General features: G+C 40.1%; 1 protein-coding gene across 1 annotated transcript; it reads right to left on the bottom strand.

Moving 5' to 3' along the window:
- Positions 1–6,377: 6,377 nt before the first annotated feature.
- Positions 6,378–20,625, bottom strand: LOC148349350 (organic solute transporter subunit alpha-like). Its single transcript, XM_088321680.1, has 8 exons — positions 20,550–20,625; positions 16,655–16,806; positions 16,520–16,593; positions 13,651–13,809; positions 10,544–10,655; positions 10,326–10,472; positions 6,610–6,715; positions 6,378–6,538 (listed from the first exon to the last, which is right to left on the bottom strand). Exons 1-8 carry the CDS (start codon positions 20,623–20,625, stop codon positions 6,378–6,380), a joined length of 987 nt encoding a protein of 328 aa, XP_088177806.1.
- Positions 20,626–23,164: the final 2,539 nt, after the last annotated feature.

Raw genomic sequence — 23,164 nt, forward strand, 5'->3', positions numbered from 1 at the left:
TGAAATGCACAGCCCACCACTGAGAGAACGGCGTATAAATGAAATATTCCAGGTAGCAAAAGGAGGGGATGCGTTATTTTTAAACAAACATGTGAGGCTAACAACGGTTATTATTAGACGCAATCTATCCGATTTGAAGAGGAAAAAGACTGCGCCTTTGAGTGGACACAGAACACAAAGAAGTCATGAGAAAAATGACATAACTACCGAGGAAAGGGAACAAGGAAGCGCCTGTTTTAAGTTCAAGATGATACTGTTCATTACAGTAAATACAAAATGCTGTTATGGTAGTCCTTTAAACAAGCTTTTCATGACATAGTCCCGGCACCTTTTAAGGACTTCTTGATTTCTGTGTTTTTTGCATATTTATCGCTCACAAAGGTTTCAGATCATCAAACCAATTTTATTATTACACAGAGACAACCCAAGGAAATACCAAATGCAGTTTTAAAATGGTGATTCTATCAATTAAGACACACAAGAAATCTAGGCCTATCTGGCCCTATGTGTAAAAGTAATTGCCCTCTCCCTTTTGTTACATCAGTAACTGTAACTACCGTAAATTCCGGACTATAAGCCGCTACTTTTTTCCCCAAACTTTCAACCCTGCGGCTTATTTAGTGATGCGGCCAATTTGTGTAATTTTTCTAACGGCGCTCGAGTACAAAAGGTAAGATTTAGACCGGTGGAATATATGCGCCGAGGAAGACTGCAACTTCTTGGCTTGTGCATAAACTAAATTAGCGTAAACATACCCTCATCATGCAAAATGCAAAAAGAAAGGCACATCAAAAAATCCACCATCACCAACGGGTTCCGAAAAGCCGGTCTGCTGCGTGACGGAGAGGAGGGCACAGAATCAGGAGTGGTTGAGAGTTCCAGTGACAGTGACAGCACAAGTGAGGCTGCGGGAGCGTGGGACGACGTCTACAGTATATGACAAAGTTTCTTTCTGACACTGAGGAAGACGACTTTGATGGCTTCAGTTCTAAGGAAGAAGATGAGGACGGTTTACCGTGATTTTTACAAGTACGGTATGTTTTTTTAACAGACCCGTTTATTGTGTTGAGAGCGTGTTGCGAGCGTGTTGCTACCATTAACTGCCCTGTCACAGGCACAGTTTGGGACGAAAGTTATATTATTATTTTTAAAGCTTTGAAAACTCTCTCGGTGTACCGGCTTCCTTTGTAAATATGTGTAACCATATATAATATGTATTTGCAACTGTATATTTTTGTAATGTATTTATTTTAGACACTCATTCTGATGTGTTTTGCACGGGCGAATGAAAAAGAAGGGGTGGAACAAACGTGGGGTGACGGGAAGTGGGGTAAAGGTGAGACCTGTTTGTGGACGCGGCGGACAATAGTGGATATATATTTTTCCCACCCTTACCTTTGGAAATATACACTTTTTTCCTTGGATTACTTTCAACGGGACCCGGACTCTGCAGGTCTGCATCAAACCTTAAGTACCGGTATCATTTTCCATTCATTTTGCCGGCTGTGATTTTTGGACTGTGTACTTTAATGAAGGACATTCAGTTTCAATCGCGGGACTTAAAGTTGGGTTTGGGTTAATTTTGTGTTTGTGTTCCATTTTTTAATGTGGGCGCATGCGGCTTATATACAGGTGCGGCTTGTGTAAGTACAAAATCGATTTTCCTCTTAAAATGTGGTGGGTGCCGTTTATGATCAGGTGCGCTCTATAGTCCGGAATTTACGGTAAACACGGTTATGGGAAAGCTGAGTTAAGTTCCCCAGGCCACACCCAAAGTTACTTGCCACCACCTGTGTTGAATCAAGAAATCACTTAATCTTGAATCTGTTACACAAAGTGAAGTAAGCTACAAAATCTCAAGTACGCAATTGACATGCCACCATCGAAAATTCCAGAAGATATTGAAAAAAAAACGACTGAAATTTATTGGGCTGTGGGGCTAGAACAAACCACTGTCAGAGCCATTATCCTCAAATGGAAAAAAACTGGGTACAGTGGTAAACCTTTCCTGGAGGAGACCACCAACTAAGATGGCTCCAAGAGGGGGACAACGGCTCATCCAGGTGGTTAGAAAAGAACCTCGAAAACGATCCAAGGAACTGCAGGTCTCACTTAAGGTCAGTGTTCATGACTCCACTATTAGAAAAAACGTTGGCCAAAAATGGCATTCATGGGAGAGTTACCAGGTAAAAACAACTACTGTCACAAATGAGTCGTCTCACATTTGCCAAAAAGCATCTTGATTATCCTCAAAACCTTTGGCAGAACATTCTGTAGATGGATAAGTCAAAAATGGAACTATTTGGAAAGTGTGCAGACTGTTCCACCTGGCATAAAAACGGCACAGCATTTGACAAAAAGAACATGATGCTAACACTAAAGCAGTGCTAGCAGTGTAAGGGTCTGTGAAAGGAGCAGGACAACTTGCTGTGAGTGACAGAATAAGGAGAACATCCGACCATCAGTTCGTGCCCTCAAACTCAAGCGCTCTTCGATCATGTACCAGGACAACGATCCTTAAACGGGCACTTCATGCTAGAAAAACCTCTAATATGGCAGATTTGAAGCGAGTTTGCAAAGAAGAGTGGGCCAAAATTCCTCCACAGCATAGTGAAAGACTGCTATTTATCTTGAAGGTATGATTCTTGATATCACTGCCAAAGGTGTCCACACTTGCTACCAACTTCAGCGGGCAATTACTTCTTCACATAGCGCCAAATGGGTTTTGATGTACTTTGTGCCTTACTAAATTGAATCAACATTTCATTTTAGGGTTGTCTCTGTGTGATCTGAAAACTTTTGTGAGTGACAGATATGCAAAAAAAAAAAAAAAAACTTTTTCACGGCACTGTATCTGCGATTTACTGAAAGATAAACTTTTACCGAAAGTTTTTCAGGCAAGAAAATGGGTCAGGGCTTAAAAAGTCATAAGGGTGTGGAGGAAATACTTACTGTGTATAACGCGCACTCCCAGTTTTCGATTAGAAATCTGTATTTTTTTTTTTTTAAGCCAAAATTTGTACAAGATATTGAAAACTATGAACAAAATACCAACATAACATTTACAATCTACGGTATTATTTTATGTACTTCAAAGTCCGATTTATCAACAGATACGCCAAAGAGTTATTTCCCTTGTTGTGCTTTTCTGCATTTATATCTTTCAGGAGGACTTTGTTTTCTCCAGTCCGTTTGTTTCTGGTACCATGAATAAAAAGAGTGTGATAATGAGATAAAATCAAAAGTGCGCTATACACGAATGAATACAGTACTCTTTCTTGCGCAAACTAAACAGATTTTAATTCATAGACCAGCTCAAATGTCCGATTGACACTGGGAAATCTCACAATAACCCCCTTCCCACCTCAAAATATTTTCTCCTCAGATCTATACAATTCACATGGGTCACCCTATTTTACAACTTCAAAACTGAAAGATTTTCATGCTTGGATTTTTAACATTGCGTTAAAAATGTGGGCATTGTTTTTGATTCTTAGCTTAATTTTATTCCGCTTGGAAAAAATATAACTGAAATTTGTTATTATTATTATTTGTAATTATCTGAAGAATACAGCCAGAGTCTGGGCAATGCTATTTAGTTTGATTCATCTTACTTCTGACTTTTAAATAAAATATATTTTACTTTCAATCTCACATCTTTATCTCTCAGTTCTGTAGTTGTAAATATATGGGTACATGGCTTATATGTCATATACTGTATGTAGGTAAGACAGGATGTATTGATTGTTATTTATTTACACAATATATATTTGTAGGAACAGTGGTACCTCTTAATACGAGCATGTCTAAACACGATAATTTCAAACTAAGTTTTTTTTTTTTAACAAAAATCTTGCTCACTATAGTTTGGGAAATCCAGTTCACGAGCAGTCCCAGAGGCTACCACTAGAGACTGTATGAGACTGCTCACCCTCATAACTGTTTTAACGCCAGCGTCAGCTTGTCCTGTTTGCACATGCAAACTACTACAGGCAAAAAAAATACAAAATTGTGCTGTTAGCATTTTTTCAAAATGTTCGTTTAAAGTTACAGGAGCTTTCATTTTAAGAGTGGGTGTAAGCACTTACGTATCAACAATCTCTAAATCTCACCCGTCAACCCCTGCCAGTTGCGCTCCTTATTAATGACTGAAAAGTAATAAATGTAAGTTTTTATATCGCGCTTTTCAAGTCAATAAAAAACTCCCAAAGCGCTTAAAACTTACCCATTCACACACACAGTCACACACCGATAGCAGAGTCAGCCATGCAAGGCAACAAGCTGCTTATCGGGAGTATTAGAGATTCAATGTCCTGCCCAAGGACACTACGGCATATAACAAGGAGGAGCCTGGAATCGAACCTGCGACCTCTAGATCCCTAGACGAGCACTTTACCTCCCCTCAACAAACATTAAAAATCCTTACAAAAACAAACAACATTGTCATCTGCTACCAGTAACCTAGATGATCGGAATTGGAGCCAAAATGGACAAGATGAGATCGACGTTTTTTCCCTGCTTAAAAAAATGTTAAAACAATGTCCACCAGGGGTCTTTAACCTTTTTCAAGTTGACAGATAATGGTTACTAATTAGTGCAAAGGGCACTCAGTTTAATAGGGATTTTTTTAAAATAACTTGTCACTTTATTACTATGTTGCTACTATGTTGTTACTATGTTATTACTATGTTATTACCAGGTGAATTATTCGAAGTAGGGTTAAATACTCAGTCAATTTGTAAAAATTGTAAATTTTATTGGATAATCACGATGACCCAGCAATATTTTTTCCATTAAGAAAAGAGCATGCATTGTTAGGAGAATTAAGGTTATGTTTGATTAATGGAGTCAGATAACTACCGTATTTTCCGCACTATAGGGCGCACCGGGTTATAGGGCGCACCCCCAAAAAATAGTTTTTGGTCCTATATCTTCCATAGATAAGGCGCACCGGATTATAAGGCGCTACAATGGGAACGTCGACAAAACAGTCAGATGATTCAGTCCAACTGATTACCCCCTTAACATTCCCAAAGCTTGCAAAGAAGCAAATACGTGTCGTAGACACGTGCGGATGCGGTGTCCGTACGATGTCACTCAAATGCATCGTTCCAAATATCATTCGGAATGTTAAAGTCTTGGAATTCAAGAAATGCCAACCATTCCTTACTTTCTATTTTCTTTTTCGCTCGCAACTTTACTGTGCATATGACAATAAACACTTGGAATTGAGTTGAATTCACTCAACTCATCACAGCAACATCAAGATCGTTCTAAAACAAGATACCGGGAAAATATAAAGCCGCATAGCTCACCTAAGTTCTCACGTTCAATAATGATACGCAATCATGGTCTTCTTACAACCGTGAGTGAAGTAAATCCAGGAGAGTAAATTATTTGCAAATACAGACTAATAAAACATGTTTCTTTATGGTGTACTTTAGCAAGCTTGCTACGCCATTGCTAAACTCGGCCAATTGCAGGGTTTGTTTTGGCCATCTAGCCAATCCGAGGCTCCGGATAACTTCAGCCAATAGCGATCGATTTAACTGATGATTGACACATCTTTTTCGGCCAATTGCAGGGTTTGTTTTGGCCCTCTGGCCAATCCGAGGCTCTGAATAACTTCAGCCAATAGTGATCGATTTAACGGATGATTGACACATCTTTTTCGGCCAATTGCAGGGTTTGTTTCGGCTCTCTAGCCTATCCGAGGCTCGAAATAACTTTAGCCAATAGTGATCGATTCAAATGATGATTGACACATTGGTTAGCCAATGAAACGCCGGTATATAAATCCCAGCATACACCGCGGACTACTCCACGTTCGGGGAAAATCGAGTCGGCGGCTGTTGCGTAAGTTGCGAGACCTTGCGAATATAATATTGAGCCATATATAAGGCGCACTGTATTATAAGGCGCATGGTCAGCTTTTGAAAAAAATTAAGACTTTTAGGTGCGCCCTATAGTGCGGAAAATACGGTAATTCGATGAGCTATTTTCAGGTCCGGGGGGCACCTCAGCTGTCCTCAGGGGGCACCCTAGTGCCCACGGGCACCACATTGGTGACCCCTTGTGTACATAATGTGAAATGATCAAAAACGTCTAAAATACTGGGAAAATGGAGGACGAGAGTGGACCAATTAGTTTTATTTGTTTCATATTGGAAAAATGTACTCGTTTGCGCGAGCAATTCAAGCTACCAGCACGATCCTGGAACAAATTAAGCTCGTAAGAAGAGGTATCACTGTGAGTTTTTTTTCTATAATATGATAGGATCAAATTTTTGAGGTAGTTGGGCCCCCCCACATTGGCGAGCAAGAGGTGCGCCGATACCTCAGATGAGGCCTATACCTCAGGTGAGTCCCTTTTCCCCTTCACACGTGGTGCTCCAGGTGACTTTTGGTAAACTGAGTGTCGGCCTTCTCGGCATGCTCGTACGCCGGCGAGGGAAGTGACTCGTAAGTGCGTCGGTAGAAGAAGCGAGTGACCAGCGTGATGATGAACATCTCCATGATCATCATCTGCTGACTCAGCACTGCGAAGGGAAACATCAGAGTCCACGGCCACAAGGGGGCGCCGTTTAGAGAACGGAAAGGTTTTTCTTACTGGATCCGCGGGCTTGCGAGGAAAAGGGCGGGGCACAGGCGATGGTGCCGTCCAGGGCCAGGATGTTAATGATGGACGTCTGCAGCTGACTTAGGACCAAGATGAGCTGTGGATTCAAAGAAAATCGAGAATCATAACAGTACATACAAGCGAGGGCAGCAGACACTGTATATACTGGTATCGATGATCATCAGAAGTACCGATACCTTAAAACCATGCTGAAAACGATATGTAGTATCGGCACAAACACTAAACCTTTCACCTTTGTTCTTGCATTTTTTCTCATGTCTGTATTTAAGTACATTGTTAAGGACTTTCGAAGCCAACTTTCTCATTTTTCCAGTACCATTAAATAGAGAAACCCGGTGTGAATCATGTATTTTGCAAAAAACTATATCTTGTCATGATTACTGATGCGGGGCACCTGAGGCTGCCCCGTTGATCGCCAACAGCCACGGACCCTGATTGGCTGTTGGACTCTTTTTAAACTCCCCTCTTCCTGAAAGCACTCATCAGATCGTCTTCGAAGCTATGTTACCAGCTAGGCAAGCTTTTGTGACTCTCTGACTCTATCCTGCCCTGTTTTCTGTCTGATTCCCGTTGCCGACCTCTTTCCTGGACCCGTTTATGTTTTTGCTCCTCCGCCCCGGCCATCGACCTGTTTTTTCTCGCTGTCAACGACTACCTTCACTCGACACGGAAGTGCCACTTCCTCGTTCCTGCTACCCGTGACTTTCTCCTTCTACATAAAATTGAGTAAAACGAACGCAATTGGGTCCCGTCTCCGTTCCTGGTCTGTGACATATCTATGATTTACATATTGGATTTTTAATCTTACGTGTGCATTTATCAAAATATATGATTTTTAGATCTTGATTAAATTGCAAATATATTCGTGAAAATGGCTTTGTAAATATTTTTAAGACAAATTTCTTCCTCAATAGGTGTTGGGTAAAAAATGACGTTAAAATGTAGCTTACATTTTCAGTTGCAGGAAGTTCTTCCTATTACAATTTACCATTGGGAAACTGTACTTTAATTTTTTGCATTGCCCATAATAAATATCCATGATTTATATGTAATCCTTTCATTAATACTCATTTCATAGTGCCCTGTTTTGGTGTAGCATGTGTCATGATTACTGATGTAACTCAGCTGTGCCCGCTCATTTGGCGCCAACTGCCGCAGGTTCTGATTGGCTCCCTGTTCCTATTTGAACCCAGTCCTGTCAGTCCCCGGTTGTCATTCCGTCTTCAAATCTGCAAAGTGTATACTAGACAAGCCTTTTCTGACCCTGACTAACGCCTGTCCTGTTTTTTGCTCCTGTTTGTCTCCCGCTACGACCTGTTGTGATCCCGACCACGTCTGCTCTCCCGTCCCGGCTTACAACTCGTTTCTGACGCTGACCACGCTACCGATCAGTTTTCTGCCCCTGACACCGCCATCGCTCGCTACGGAAGATCCACCTCCGTGTTCGGGTCACAATCCGAGTATGAGAGCGACTTGCTTCCCGCGCCAAGCGAACACCGGATCGTCTTCTTCCTCTCTTTTTCAATAAATCTTGTGATAAACTTGACAAGTACATGTTTCCGTTCTGGTCCTGACAGCATGCACCTTTCCTCTTGGGTACTCTTGGACAATGTCATACAAACTAATGCTGTTAACCACGAGTAAAGAAGAAATGCAAAAGCAAAAAAAAAAAAAAAAAGCCACCAGAGAGCAGTGTTGGCGCCATTTTTTTAGCAGACTTATTGAGATATATGGCGACAACTCCAAGCAGTTACAACCCCCCACCTGAAATTCAAAGACTTTAATGAAATGAAATGAAATTATCTGCATTTATATAGCGCTTTTCAAGTCAAGACTTCCCAAGGCGCTTTACAGTGTGCTTCACATTTCCCAATAGCGGCTGTGCAGCCATGTAAGGCGCTAACCTGCTTATTGGGGGTATCAGGGGTTCAGTGTCTTACCCAAGGACACTTCGACATGTAACACGGAGGAATTCGAACTGAGATCTCTTGATCCCAAGCCGAGCGCTCTACCTCCTGAGCCACTGCCGCCCCCTACAACATAAAGATGCTAGCGTTTTCCAGGATTTCAAGCACCCGTACGAACCCTGATATGCTACAATTTTTCTGACTGAGAAAGCAAGGGCAGTAGACACCGGAAGTACTGAAACCTTTAAACAATGCTGAAAACGATTGTAGTACTGGTACAAGTGCTATACGAGGTAAAAAACTTAATCTCGATATCAGATGCCTATTAATTCTAGTCACTGATTGAAAAAAAGAGGGCAGCGGTACTGGTATCGGTGATCTTCAGAAGTATTCATACTTTAACACAGTGCTGAACAAGATTATAGTATCGTTAGAGGGAACATATGTGCCAAAAAATCTTCACTTTCATACAAGTTTGCTATTATTTTGAGTTTCTGACTGAAAAAGCTAGGGGAGCAGACTTGGAGAGGGGAGTGGCTATATTCACCACGCTTGCTGGCCATTTGTCTACTCACTTGGTACATTGCGTACTAGGTTTATTCTGAGTGAAAGCAAATTTGTGTTGAAGGATTTTATATTTTATTTATTTGACTATAAGGGATTTTATACAAGTTACATTTATTGAATGCAATGAAGATTTTTCACAGAGGAGGCTTAAGTTCGATGACAGGTCGCGCCGTTCCGAGTGCGGAGTGTTTTGGCTGGGGAATTTTGATAACGGGGCGCTTGTTTTGATAAATGCTTGGCATTGTTTTGAGAAGCGGTTTGCTGATATACGTTTTCTTAAACAGTGTGACGCCTTTCAGCGAGGAGTTGGTGAAGCTGGCACCTGACCCGCCCAGGGAAGGAGTCAGCACGCCCAGGGGAGGTGTCGGCACGCCCATGGGAGGGGCCAACTGATAGGTTGGTCGTTTTGGTTGTAACATTTCTCAGAATTCACTGTGCGAATATAACTTGTTTTTATATTCCTAAATATAAAAACAATCTTTCACACACACACACACACACACACACACACACACACACACATGAAGTAACGTTTCAATAATCAGTCTAATTGCATCTCTTGTACGTTTATCAGTCTTGTACTCTTTTATTTTGAAGTCGCATTTCCGGTGTATTTTTCTGTTTCCTGTGTGAATAAAGTTAACTACACACACGGGAGCAGGGAGGCTGCCGGGGCACTCGCCCGGAGTGGGCCACCGGATAGTGCTCTCCCGCTTAGGAATTTCAAATACCTTAATGCTTGTTTTTTTTGGAGTAATTCTGCCAACATAGAGTTTATATAAAATTTAACTTTAACACCAACACACCGGCTTTCGAAAAGAACTTCAGAAGACAGAACTTCAGAAGAGATGGGAGATCGATCGTGAGAGGGAGGCTCGACGAAGACTAATTAGACTAATTCGGCTAAATTCGATGGAATTCACTTAGTTAAATACTTTAAGAAAATAAATCTGCCCCCGTTTCATTAAGAAAAGAGCATGCATTGTTGGGAGAATGAAGGTTATGTTTGGTTAATGGAGTCAGATAAATAATTCGAATAATTTGGTAAACGTTACATTTTTAATAGTTTTTTCCCCCAACAGTGTTCATTAAAATGATGGGTACTGGCCACAGCGACGAGTTTTTAGGAAAGTTGAATGGAATTTGCGATTCATTTACTTAGAGAGGGGAGTGGCTATATTCACCACGCTTGCTGGCCATTGGTCTACTCACTTGATACATTGCGTACTTGGGTACGATGTTGATTCTTCGTAAAAACGAGTTAGTGTTCATGAAGACAATTGCTACTGGCCACAGCGACGTGATGGTGAGAACGCCGATAAATGGGTTGATCCAAATGGCCGTGCCGGTGATCTCCAACTGGAAGATAGAACGTCATATCGGCCAATCGGGTGCCGCCATCGCGTCTGAGGACCCGCCCACTCACTTACGTCGGCCAGGTCGAAGTTGCCGTTGGTCCACAGGATGATGGACAGGATGCTCAGCGCCGTTTTCAAGATGGCGTATTGCAGGGCGCCTAACTTTAGCAGGAACAGCAAACGACTACAAAATGGGAAAGAAAGGACTCGTTTTGGAAGAAGATGAGCTTGAAAAAAAAAAGTAGAAATATGAAAATAGATAGAAATATGAGTGAATATGAATGAATGTTGTCAGGGCCAGAACGGAGACAGGACCCACTTGCGTTACGTTTCAGTTTTATTGGGAATAAAGAAAAGGATTGCACACACGATCTGGTGCTCGCTGGTCGTGGGAAGCAGGTCGCTCTGAGCTCGGAAGTGGCACTTCCGTGGCGAGCGATGGCGGTGTTGGGAACGAAAAAAAAACGGGTCAGTAGCCGGGACAGGAGAGCAAAAAACGTAGTCGGGATCGGCAACGAGTCGAAAGCCAGGAGAGGAGAGTAGACGTGGTCAAGATCAAAAAACGGGTCGAAGCCGGGAAACAGACGGGAGAAACACAGGAGTGAGTCAGGGTCGAAAAGCTTGCCTAGAGTAAACTGAGGTTCGCAGACGGACTGACAACAGGGGACAGATAGGAGTGGGTTTAAATAGGGACAGAGAGCCAATCAGAGTCCGAGGCAGTTGGCGCCAAAGCAGCGGGCACAGGTGAAGCATATCGGTAATCATGACAAATGTATTATTCATATCGGGATTTATTTTGATGTATATTTTGTAAGTACTGTGTTATGTATTTCGTTTTGTATTTATTAGAATATTTATTCAGACGTGTATTTTGTCATTTTGATATCTGTATTGTAGTGTATTTGGTCATTTATTGTGTCGTGTTTTTTGTTCTATGTTATGTATTTTTTAAGGAATTTGTCATGTATTTAGTCATATTTTAGTGGGTATAATGTATGTTTTTTTTGGTCTTTTTTATTTCAATATTGATTTATTGTTGTCAGGACCAGAACGGAAACAGGACCCAATTGCGTAACGTTTACCACAAGTTTTATTGATCCGATGTTCGCTGGACGCGAGAAGCAAGTCGCTCTCGTACTCGGATTGTGATCCGAACACGGAAGTGGATCTTCCGTAGCGCGCGATGGCGGTGTCAGGGACAGAAAACAGGTCGATTGCCGGGACAGGGAGAGCAAAAACGTGGTTGGGGTCGGAAACGAGTCGTAAGCCAGGACGGGAGAGTAGACGTAGTCAGGAACCAAAATGGGTCGTAAGCCGGGACGGGAGAGCAGATGTGGTCGGAATCAAAACAGGTCGTAGCCGGAGAGAAACAGGAGCAAAAACGGGACAGGTGGGAGTCAGGGTCGAAAAAGGCTTGCCTTGTATACACAGAGGTTCGCAGTCGGACTGACAACAGAGCATTGACAGGACTGGGTTTGAAAAGGGACAGGGAGCCAATCAGAGCCCGCAGCGGTTGGCGCCAAATGATTGCTAATCCTGACAATTGTGTAGTTTGCAGTGTATTTAGTCATTATTTTGTAAGTATTTTGTCATTTATTCATGTCGATGATTATTATCGCATGTATTTAGTCATATTTTAGTGGGTATTATGTGATTTTTTTGGTCTTTTTTAATTTCAATATTGATTTTTATTATGTAGTATGTTGTGTATTTAATCATTATTTTGTCATTTATTTATGTCAATGATTATTTTGGTTGTGCATTTTCTTTTGTTTATTAATTTTGTTGTGTAGTTTGTATTTGGTTAGTTATTTATTTATGTATCTATTGTCACCTGTAAATTTGTTGTGTTTTATGTCAATTATTTTGTAATGTATTTTTCTCATTTGTCATTAACGACGCATTTCTCATTTTTTTATTTATGTAATTATTTTCTTGTGTATTTTGTAATTCATTCATGTGTATTTTGTCTTTTTCTCATTTCGATATTTATGTTGTGTATTTTTTCGTTTATTTCGTCTTTTATTTCTCATGGTTTTGATTTTATTGTGTATTTTGTCATTTATTTAAGCGTGTGTTTTGTCATTAATTTTTATTTTTATATTTCGATATTTTTTGTTGTTGTGTATTTCGTCATGTATTTTGTCAATAGTATTTTTGGGCTATCTATTTTGTCATGTATTTTGTCACGTTTTTTGGTGTATTTTGTGTTCATTTTGTCCTGTATCTTGTTCTGTATTTTGTCATTTTTTTATGTTGATATTGATTTAGTTGTTTATTGTGTTGTGTATTGCCAGATTTAAAACGATGTCAGGATGAAATAAGAGACTTTTGAGTGACAAACAAACTCGTTTTTTTAAGAAAAGTAAGCAAAACGGACAAGGCAAACAGGAAATGAATCTGGTCTGGTTCAGACAGGAACATATTTAAATGCAGTGTATAATATTGCTTGTTAGGTGGCTTGCAAGTATAATAACTAAGTAATAGGGATAGTGAAACTTTGTAAACACAATGCATCTGTGTGAGAAGAAAAGCAAGCTCTCGGCTTGGAATGTGGGGGTGTTCATCTTGATTTGCCAGCGAGCAGGCTTCATTGTGGCTGTCGAGTTGTAGCTTTTTAATCAGAGGCACATCCCTGGGTGCCTCAGAACTTATTCTCCTGACCTTGGAGGTGTTTGCGAAAACCACACACTTATTGAGCATGAAAGAAATATAAACAATACTGTATAAAGGTATAAAAGTAAGAGTATAAAAGTATACAGTATATTGGGTATAAGAATAAATACTATAGTATAAAAGGCCCATTTAGACCATGATTTCCCTTACAGTATTTTGCCAATAATTTTGTTGTGTATTTTAGCGTTTATTTCCTTGTGTACTTTGACGTGTATTTCATCACATTTTATTCAAATGAGGGGGGCGGGTCAAACCGGCTGAGTGCACTGTACATCACTGATCAACCAATCGGTGAAAAGCTCAGCCAGTTTGAATAAAATACCAGATAGTGATAAAATACACGACAAAATAAAGAAAAAGAAGGCAAAATCAATGACAAAATGCACAAATAAATTAATAAATGGCATTGATGTCATGTGTTAGGTCATTATCTTATATGTTCATATGTTTCAATGACTTATATTCGTGGCTAAATATATATTTCTACGTATTCGGCAACGTACCTGGACACGGCCACGCGTGGTAAACACAGGCAACAGCAGCAGCAAGGCCCGGTGGTGATCTTGAAGGTTTTGCCGGAAAAACGCCGCAAGAAAACCTGGCTGCCCCCTAACTCTTCGATCAGCAGGACCAAAACTTTGTACACCACCACTGCAAAATAACTGCGCGCACATGTCAAGCACTTGCAGGTTCAACACCACCCGCCACACGGAATTTTTCTGCCAAAAATAAGTAAAAGTGCATTTTTGGACATACATAAAACCGAAACGCAGCTTCCGAAATTTCAATGTCGTGATATCTAAGGTGAGGCGAGCCGTTTAAAGCTGGCTTTCACTCAGGGGCGAGTCAGTGCACAATGCGGTTGCTATGTGTGAATTTCAAGCTGTTCTTCCCAGAAATTAGCCTTACTTTGGCTAATTTTGACAAGCTAACACCACAGATTTAACTATCACAAGTTGAGGAGAAACTCCCCAATAACGCAGGTCCTAATTTGACTTTTGCACAGGAAGGAAACGAGGTATTTTCTCAAAAGCTTTTGTGGCCCTATGCTTTAAGGTTTTTGTTATCCGCTGACCAGTCGCTAACTAGGTTTTACATGCTAAACAACAGAGCTAACTATCTATAGTTGAGACATTTCATTTGGTGAATACTATATTTTTTGTTAGCTGATAGCCGGACTTTGGCTAATTTTGACAAGCTAACACCACAGATTTAACTATCACAAGTTGAGGAGAAACTCCCCAATAACGCAGGTCCTAATTTGACTTTTGCACAGGAAGAAAACTAGGTACTTTCTCAAAAGCTTTTGTGGCCCTCTGCTTTAAGGTTTTTGTTATCCACTGACCAGACGCTAGCTAGGTTTTACATGCTAAACAACAGAGCTAACTATCTATAGTTGAGACATTTCAATTGGTGAATACTATATTGTTTGTTAGCTGATAGCCGGACTTTGGCTAATTTTGACAAGCTAACACCACTGATTTAAGTATCACAAGTTGAGGAGAAACTCCCCAATAACACAGGTCCTAATTTTACTTTTGCACAGGAAGGAAACGAGGTACTTTCTCAAAAGCTTTTGTGGCCCTCTGCTTTAAAGTTTTTGTTATCCGCTGACCAGACGCTAGCTAGGTTTTACATGCTAAACAACAGAGCTAACTATCTATAGTTGAGACATTTCAATTGGTGAATACTATATTGTTTGTTAGCTGATAGCCGGACTTTGGCTAATTTTGACAAGCTAACACCACTGATTTAAGTATCACAAGTTGAGGAGAAACTCCCCAATAACACAGGTCCTAATTTTACTTTTGCACAGGAAGGAAACGAGGTACTTTCTCAAAAGCTTTTGTGGCCCTCTGCTTTAAAGTTTTTGTTATCCGCTGACCAGACGCTAGCTAGGTTTTACATGCTAAACAACAGAGCTAACTATCTATAGTTGAGACATTTCAATTGGTGAGTACTATATTTTTCGTTAGCTGATAGCCGGACTTTGGCTAATTTTGACAAGCTAACACCACAGATTTAACTATCTATAGTTGAGGCGAAACTCCCCAATAACGCAGGTCCTAATTTTAGTTTTGCACAGAAGGGGAAACAAAATATTTCCTCAAAAGTTTTTGTTGCCCTCTGCTTTTAGGTTTTTATTATCCACTGACCAGACTTTAGCTAATGTTTACATGCTAACACAACTGAGCTAACTATCTACAGTTGAGACATTTTATTTAGTGATTACTATATTTTTGTTAGCTGCTAGCCAGACTATGGCTAATGGTTAAATACTAACCCTACAGTGCTAACTACTTAAAGTTGAGCTGCTTTAATTGATAAATACATACTTATGTGTGTGAATTTCAATACGTTCTTCCCCAGACTTTTTGCTAGCCGCTAGACGGATTTTGGCTAATTTTTACAAGCTAACAGTGCAGAGCTAACTATCTATACCTAAGGCGTTTTAATTGACAAACACATACTGTGTTTTAGAATTTCAAACTATTTGTCCTCAAATTCTTTGTTAGCCGCTAGCCAGACTTCGGCTAATGCTGACATACTAACACTACAGATGTAAATATCTAAAGTTGAGCAGCTTTAATTGGTAAATACATACTTTGTGTGTGACATTCAATCTGTTAGTCACAGATATCAACGCTAGATGTTAGGATATGTGCAAGGAGAGTTGAATTTACTATTACTTTTGACTACAGCTTGCATAAGACTGCGACTATTTTTGTATCTTCACAATCAACTTCCTACTACTCCTGTTTTCTTGTCACTAGCCTCAAAAATATGTAATTAAATGGAGAGACAATTTAGCAGTTGTAAGCCATTCATTTTCATGCCAACGTGACTCAAAGTAGAATGAAGGTGTTTGTGTTGTTTGCTGTCACAGTTTTACTTCTTTCTTTATCACTATATTGTATTCCTGGTGTTTTTGAAGCACTTACATGCCCTTTTTCACGTTGTTTTATGAGAATATAATAAACAAAACACTTATAGTGATAACATGCCTGTTTTCTTATCACTTGCTATTGCACAGTTCTGAGTCTATGGGATCAAATCCAGCTACCAGCCTTCCTGTGCGGAGTTTGCATGTTCTCCCCGTGCTTCTTCCCGGTTTCCTCCCACTTTCCAAATTGTCCCTAGGTGTGAATGGGTGAGTGAGTTATGTCTCTGTGTACCCTGCAACTGGCTGGCAACCATTTCAGGGTGTCCCCTGCCCACTGCCTGAAGACAACTGGGATGGGCTCCAGAACCCCCGCGACCCTACTGAGGATAAGCGGTGCAGATAATGGAGTGGATTGCACCTTTTTTCGCAATACAGTGCAAAAAATACATATTTTTGGCATTTCATTCACGGGTGCATCCCAAACTCACCAATTTGAGACCATGTCGGTAAACATAACGGCTCTGGGAATCCACATGCCGAAGCAAGCCATGGTGGCGATGACCTTGAGGAGAAAAATTGAAGGTCAAGCGAAGTGGTTATCGTTTACCTGCCGGCTAGCTTACCGGGGCGGCGCCGTTGACCCACATGATGGTGATCTTCTTGGGGTGGGGCAACTTCTTGTAAACGTAAACGCATTGCTCCAGGTAAAGCAGCAGAGAAATGGCCGACATGGACGTTAGCATGGCGTAGAGACACATTCCGAACGCGTCCAGCTCTGATTGGACGACACAAAAGACAGAAAAAAGAAGAAAAGTTGTCTTGAGGTCCATTTGGGCCTCCTTCATTTATCCTGGTGAGCAGGGGTCTCAAACATGCAGGCTTTTTTTAAGGGATACCTTCTTTTGCTTGTATTTATTTTCTATTCTATAAACCTGGGGTTACCAAACTTCTGCCGCTTCTAGTCAAACAATGACCTGCCGGTCTTAGTTTGTCCGCTGGATGTCGCCAAAGCATGCCATGTTTTTTTTGAGCAAAATATCAATTTTTGTCCTTAATAAAGGGGGCTCTCTTGTGATGGCCCATGTACACTAAAGCGTGGACAGGGTTGGGTAGGGTTACTTTAACTGGATTAATACCAAATATGCTAATAAAAGACAAAAGAAACTAAATGTGAATAAAATGACTACATTTTGTGCAGGCTTGGGAAGTAACGGAAGACATGGAACGGCAAAAATGATGTTGGCAAGCTGTTTGGATTTATTTTCATTTTGTTTCTGTCGCATTTGATGTTAGTTTTGCCGGAGATCAAAGAGATCAAAGCCAGGAGAGAAAGCTTACCACCTGTTGTGAGTCATAATTGTATTCATATTTAGTTTCTTTTGTCTTTTATTAGCATATTTGGTATTAGAGTAATCCAAAAGTAATTGAAAGTAATCCAGTTAAAGTAACCCTACTCAACCCTGACCGTGGAAGCATTGAAGCCTTTTTGGCTTGTACAATTTTGAGAGCTTGCAAAAAAACTTAGCCAAGACACTCCATATCCATTTTGTCTCCGGCCTTTTAATCACTCCTTCTCCATTACTGGACAGTTATTAGTACATTTTTATTTGCATATAAATGTATTTATTTGTATATTTTGTGAGTTTCAAAACCAATTGGATGAAATGGTCCCTTTAGACCAGAGGTGTCAAAAACAGGTGGCCCGTGGGCCGGATCAGCCCCCCTAAGGGATTGAATCCGGCAACACTGAGGGAAGCGCAAGAGAAAAACGAGCTGCAGGTTGAAATATGTCCACTTGATGTTGCCAAAGCCAGGTGCCTCTCACAAACGCTGTACTTTTATTTCTCTCTCTCTCTCTCTCTCTCTCTCTCTTTCTTTTTCTCTTTCTTTGTTCCTCTTTGTTTCGTTCTCTCTGTCTTTTACCTTTTTTGCTGTCTCTTCCTTTTTACCTTTTTACCTTTTATCTCTTTTCTGTCTTTCTCTCCCTCTCTCTCTTGCTCTCCCCTTCTCCCTTTCTATTTATATTTGGATGTCTTAATTTCTCTCTCTTTCTTCCCCCCTCTCTCACTATTTCTCTTTTTGGCTCTTTTGTTTCTCAGGTTCTCTTTCTCTCTTTTGTCTCTCTCTTTCTCCCTCTCTCTCTGTCTTGGTCCCACCCTCTCTACTTTTCTCTCCGTCTCTTTTTCTTACTTCTTTCTCTCTTTTTTTCTTTCTCTATAATCTACCCCGGCCTCCGAGAGAATGTTTGTTCTATCGTGTGAGTTAAAATGAGTTTGACGTCCCTGCTTTAGACAATAAAACACACGTGCAGCTATACAAATGAGAAAAAAACGGATTGGATTATGTTATACGTTTCCATGTAGTGCCAAGGTATCGGAATGAGGACATTCTTTTGGTATTTATCAAAAATTAGATACATCAATAATCAATTTTTTTCAAACAGATGCGGCCCACGACTGCTACAAACAGTATTTATTTTAATCTTCTTTTTAAAGAAGCATTTGTTATAAAATGAAGTAAAAATAATAAATCGAATTGTAGTAAATATGTACTTTTTTCAAGAAGTGCCTTGTTTTACTTATTCATATTTTCTTGTAATGTTATAAACAGCATTTCAGTTTTTTAATGATTTGTTATGAAATAAAATAAAAATCATGAATAAACATTTGTCAGTATTTTACTCATTTATGTTTATTTTTTATCCAATAAATCGTCATGTCAAACATAAAGACTGTGGCCCAAATCCGGCCTGTTGGATAATATAATCCGGACCGCTATAAATTTCTGAGTACGTCAAAAAAGAAGCAAGTCTCTTCTATCAAAAGTTTTGATTTTTTTTTAATAAACGCAAACCAAATGCTCTCTGCAGCCGCTAGAGGGCAGGGTTGGGTTTGTATAGCGTGGTGACTTGGTTTAGATGTGAAACTGTTGTCACTCAAAATGTTAAAATAAACCAGTTGACACATTCATTGCCAAACATGAAAATCGTTTTTGTGAATGAATAAATTGTGTTTAGAAAAGATCCTTTGTCATCTGTGATTATAATATGTAGGGTAGATTACTAGGGTAGCACGGCGGCGCAGTGGTTAGCGCGTGTGTCATGAGATCGAACCTCCTGTGTGGAGTTTGCATGTTCTCCCCATGCTTGCGTGGGTTTCATCCCACACTCCAAAAACATGCATGTCAGGTTGATTGGCCGGTCCCTAGGTGTGAATGAGCTGTCTCTGTATGCCCTGCGACTGGCTGGCAACCAGTTCAGGGTGTCCCCTGCCCACTGCTCGAAGATAGCTGGGATGGGCTCCAGCGCCCCCGCGACCCTACTGAGGATAAGCGGTGCAGATAATGGATAATAATATAATGGGTAGATTACGAATGCATAAAGCATAATACTGAGAACCAAAGCAAAAAAATTGTAGTTGACTTTAATGATCCGGCCAGCTGGAAAACAGAAAGTCTGGATTTTGCCCTAGAGCCAAACTAAGTTTAGCATCCCTGCTACAGTATAAACAGTAGTCAAGTCATTTGTGACGCCCTTAATCACAAGGAGTCTCAAAGGGCTGCACAGACCACAGAATCTTGGAAACTACAGACTATTGTTACATAATTCATTATATAAATTACTAAACCGAAATTCTTATAAAGATCCTTTGAGGAGTGTTTCTTACATGTATAAAACTCTAAAAGTAGATGCTAGTAACGCGATAACATTATATAGGCTTTTATTGACGTTTTAGCGTTAGCGATAGGCTAATGACGTTTATACAACAAACTTTTAGATTTGAGTTAGAATATAGACACAGGAAGTAGCTGCTCGTGGTCATTTCCACAATGCTAGCACAAGTAATTCAATGGACAGTGTGGGATATTTAATGCCTCTTTTCATTCAGTAAAAAAAAAAAAATGATTTGAATACTAACTAAAAATACACAAACTATCATACCAAACATCATTTCTACAAAAGAAAATCGTAGGTTGAGAAAAATGTATTCCTTTGTCATAGTGGAATCCCGACCTCGAAGTCGCCGCCATGTTTTTTCTGGCATCTTGCTGCTACGCTGTGGTCTTAGCACTGGTTTTCGTTTGCATTAAAAAAAAAACAGTGCCATCTAGTAATCAAATATTACCGATGCATTTTAAGGTCTGTAAAACTGGAGTTTGCTGCTAAAGAGATGCTAGCAACTAATAAAAAGTCACTGAAGCTATGCTGAAATGTGGCTAGTGGCGAGAATATGTGCTAACAGAACAGAATAGTCCTAGGGGACAGAGGTGGGTAGTAACCAGTTACATTTTTAAAATTACTATATTTTCTCTTTTACTTGAGTAGATTTGCGAAGAAGAAACTGTACTCTTACTCCGCTACACTGGGCTACATTGAAGCCGTTACTCAAATCCCCATAATTACCCATATTCATTCCAATTCTCTTCCTTTAAATTATTTGTTAGAAAATGAACCTAGAATGACAAAAGCTGAACGGGCCTGGGATGCTCAATCTTGTTGGGCGTGTGCTTGCGACTCACGCTTGATGACATCGCTGGCCAAAGGAGGTTCTTGCAAGCAGGCAGGATCCACCGTGCTGTTTCCGACGTCCTCCATGATGTTCTCCACGATGTTCTCCATGATGTTCTCGGGGAATTTCCTCACCCTCTGGGCTCCGAGTCCTGCAAACTCAGAAAAAAAGAGGCAAGTCTTTGTCCTTGAAGTCGTACTTTGACCTCAGGCCGCATTTAAGGAGCTGTGACTGGATGACACGTCAGGAAGTCAGCTTTACGAGAATCTTTCCATAAGTAACTTTGGCTCATTCATTCACAGCGCTCATTAAAACGACGCCGGTGAATGCATCGGCGGGAATGAACTTTGCCCGGGCGTTGGTCAGTCCTTTCGGGGAAATTGAAAAATGCTGATTGAGAGCTCCTGGCATGTTTGGGTTTGTCCGATTTCCTTACTCACTTTCCTCCAGGATAGATTGAGAGTCCTTACCAACTCAGGCCAGGCAATCATTGGCTGCTCACTGCCCAGTCTGGTACCTTAACACAAGGACTGACAGGCTCAGAGGCAAAACTGAAAAAAAAAATCAGACAAATATCTTGCCAGTTACTCATTTTTTATTTATCAAATTATTTGGCAATTTTGTTGCTGCTAGTTATTACACTACTTTTTATCGTACTGTTGTCACTATTGTACTTGGAGGGCCTACACAGCTAGGGTCTTGATGAGGTTGGGCTGAATCAGGTTTTCCTATTAAAAACATTCCACTGTACTGAAAGAAATGTTTTTAAATGCTACACCAAATAAGATCCAAAACATCAAAAATATAGAAAGAAATCAATCAGTAATAAATGAATATGTAATTTGTGTAGGCTGCACTTACATCGTCTGCTATTGGTTCACACCATATGAAATGCTGCGCTGCTATTGGTTTGCTTAATTTCATCTTAAAAATTCCAATATTCTATTGGCTGAATTCCCTTTCAAGATTCCTTTATCGCTCTTCTCTCAGTCTTAAGGATCTTAAAGCTTGCAGTGCTGAAAAAGGGAATAACACATGATAACCATGGAAACAAAGATCGCGATAATCGAGAAATATGAAAATCGTTACTCTCGCTAAGTTGCATGGCCATAACCAATCAATGATCTGGACTATTACATAAAGAAGCAAGGAAATCTTTTACAGGGACAGTGTGTAATATCATATCTAGATGTTGCAGTGTTTGGTAGTTCAACCGATAACAGTTGCTTAAAAGAGTACAAGCTAACTCAAAATAAATAAACCAAAACATTTTTCTGCACATCACAAGGTTTTTGGGCTTACCCGTAGCAGCAAGTTGGCGGACAATCATGTAAGCTCCCTCTAGGTGACCCTAGTGTTATGCAAAATAAATACAAATTTCTTGACTTAAGAGTGCTTGTTTAAATGATAGTTCATATATTTTTGCGTATTATTCAAAACTATATTGTTCTAATTTTGTTATTTTTTTACCACTAGGAGGCATCGAATAATACACAATGTCCCTTTAAAAAGTCTTTTAGGACGCTTATCCTGGAGTGCCTGCCACTTTGTCTTATCTCTTTGTAAACAATGTTCGGTATGTTGCTATCAATGACAATAAGGACAATTGTAATAAAAAAAGGTATACTATTGTACATGTAAAATAAATTGTAATAATTGTAATAATAATATTTTGAATATAATAATTGTAGAGGTTATAAGCTCAGCACAAAAATGACTTCCACATTCTTTGTTTCAAATAATCACTTTGGAATGGATGGAACGACTGCGTCCCCTTCTGGACAGTTTCCAGACGTACCAATTCACCAGTTTTGAATGTAATTAAAACAGCCAGGGCAACCTGTTGATAAAATAATGTTCACACCGTACGTAATTATGCCGATTGGAGGGACGTTCTCAAGTACAGAACATTACGCTAATTCCTCTCTTCTTTGGCTTTCTAACAAGTTTAGCAACTTCAAACACCGTCATCCGATCCTGGTGGTCTCAGATATCTGAGACCACGCCCAAAGAGGCATGATCTGGTCAAGCGCCCCTGGCCCATATAAAAAGAGGAGCTGATCAATAGGTCGTCCTCTTTTCTCTCCTACCTGACTGACTCATCAAACGTCGGCCACATGGCGCGGCCCTGCACTGGGGCCTTGAGTTTAGCACGTGGGCCACACGTCGCAACCATTCAGAGCGCGAGACCAAATCTCCCCACAACAAGTAAGATGACGGTTTCAGATTTAACTCCATGTTTGCTGGTTCTTGGCAACGACCGGTTTTTTCTGTACCAGGGAATCGTTTTTCCCCCAATCATTAATTCTCTGTGTTAATAGATTGTGTATGCTATTTCAATTGGCCTGGTTCATTGAATCCAATTTGGAACTAACAATTCATATCAGAACTCAAAGAACTCAAAGTAATAACGATTTTTTTATCAGAGTAAGAATGTCTAGCATCCTCCAGAAAAAAAAGATTTACGGTGGAGCACAAACAACACCTAGAAGCAAAATTAAGTAAAGAAGTAAAGAAAAATGTATTTCAATCCTAATGATTTTCAAAATTAAAGCTAGAAAAATCTCTACATAATATATATTTTTTTTAAAAAGCCTCCATTAAACCAAACATGTGCCTGAAATA

This window comes from Urocampus carinirostris, chromosome 17 (assembly GCF_059441175.1).
Source record: "Urocampus carinirostris isolate Australia breed hairy pipefish chromosome 17, RoL_Ucar_1.0, whole genome shotgun sequence".
Lineage (NCBI taxonomy): Eukaryota > Metazoa > Chordata > Actinopteri > Syngnathiformes > Syngnathidae > Urocampus > Urocampus carinirostris.

Bases quoted from the DNA above. Each gene is read 5' to 3' on its own strand.
- LOC148349350 (XM_088321680.1), bottom strand. From the start codon at position 20,625: ATGGAGGACGTCGGAAACAGCACGGTGGATCCTGCCTGCTTGCAAGAA. The intron at 10,473-10,543 runs GTAAGTGAGTGG...TCTATCTTCCAG, and splicing joins GCAACTTCGACCTGGCCGAC to TTGGAGATCACCGGCACGGC. The intron at 6,539-6,609 runs GTAAGAAAAACC...TTCCCTTCGCAG, and splicing joins CTCGCAAGCCCGCGGATCCA to TGCTGAGTCAGCAGATGATG.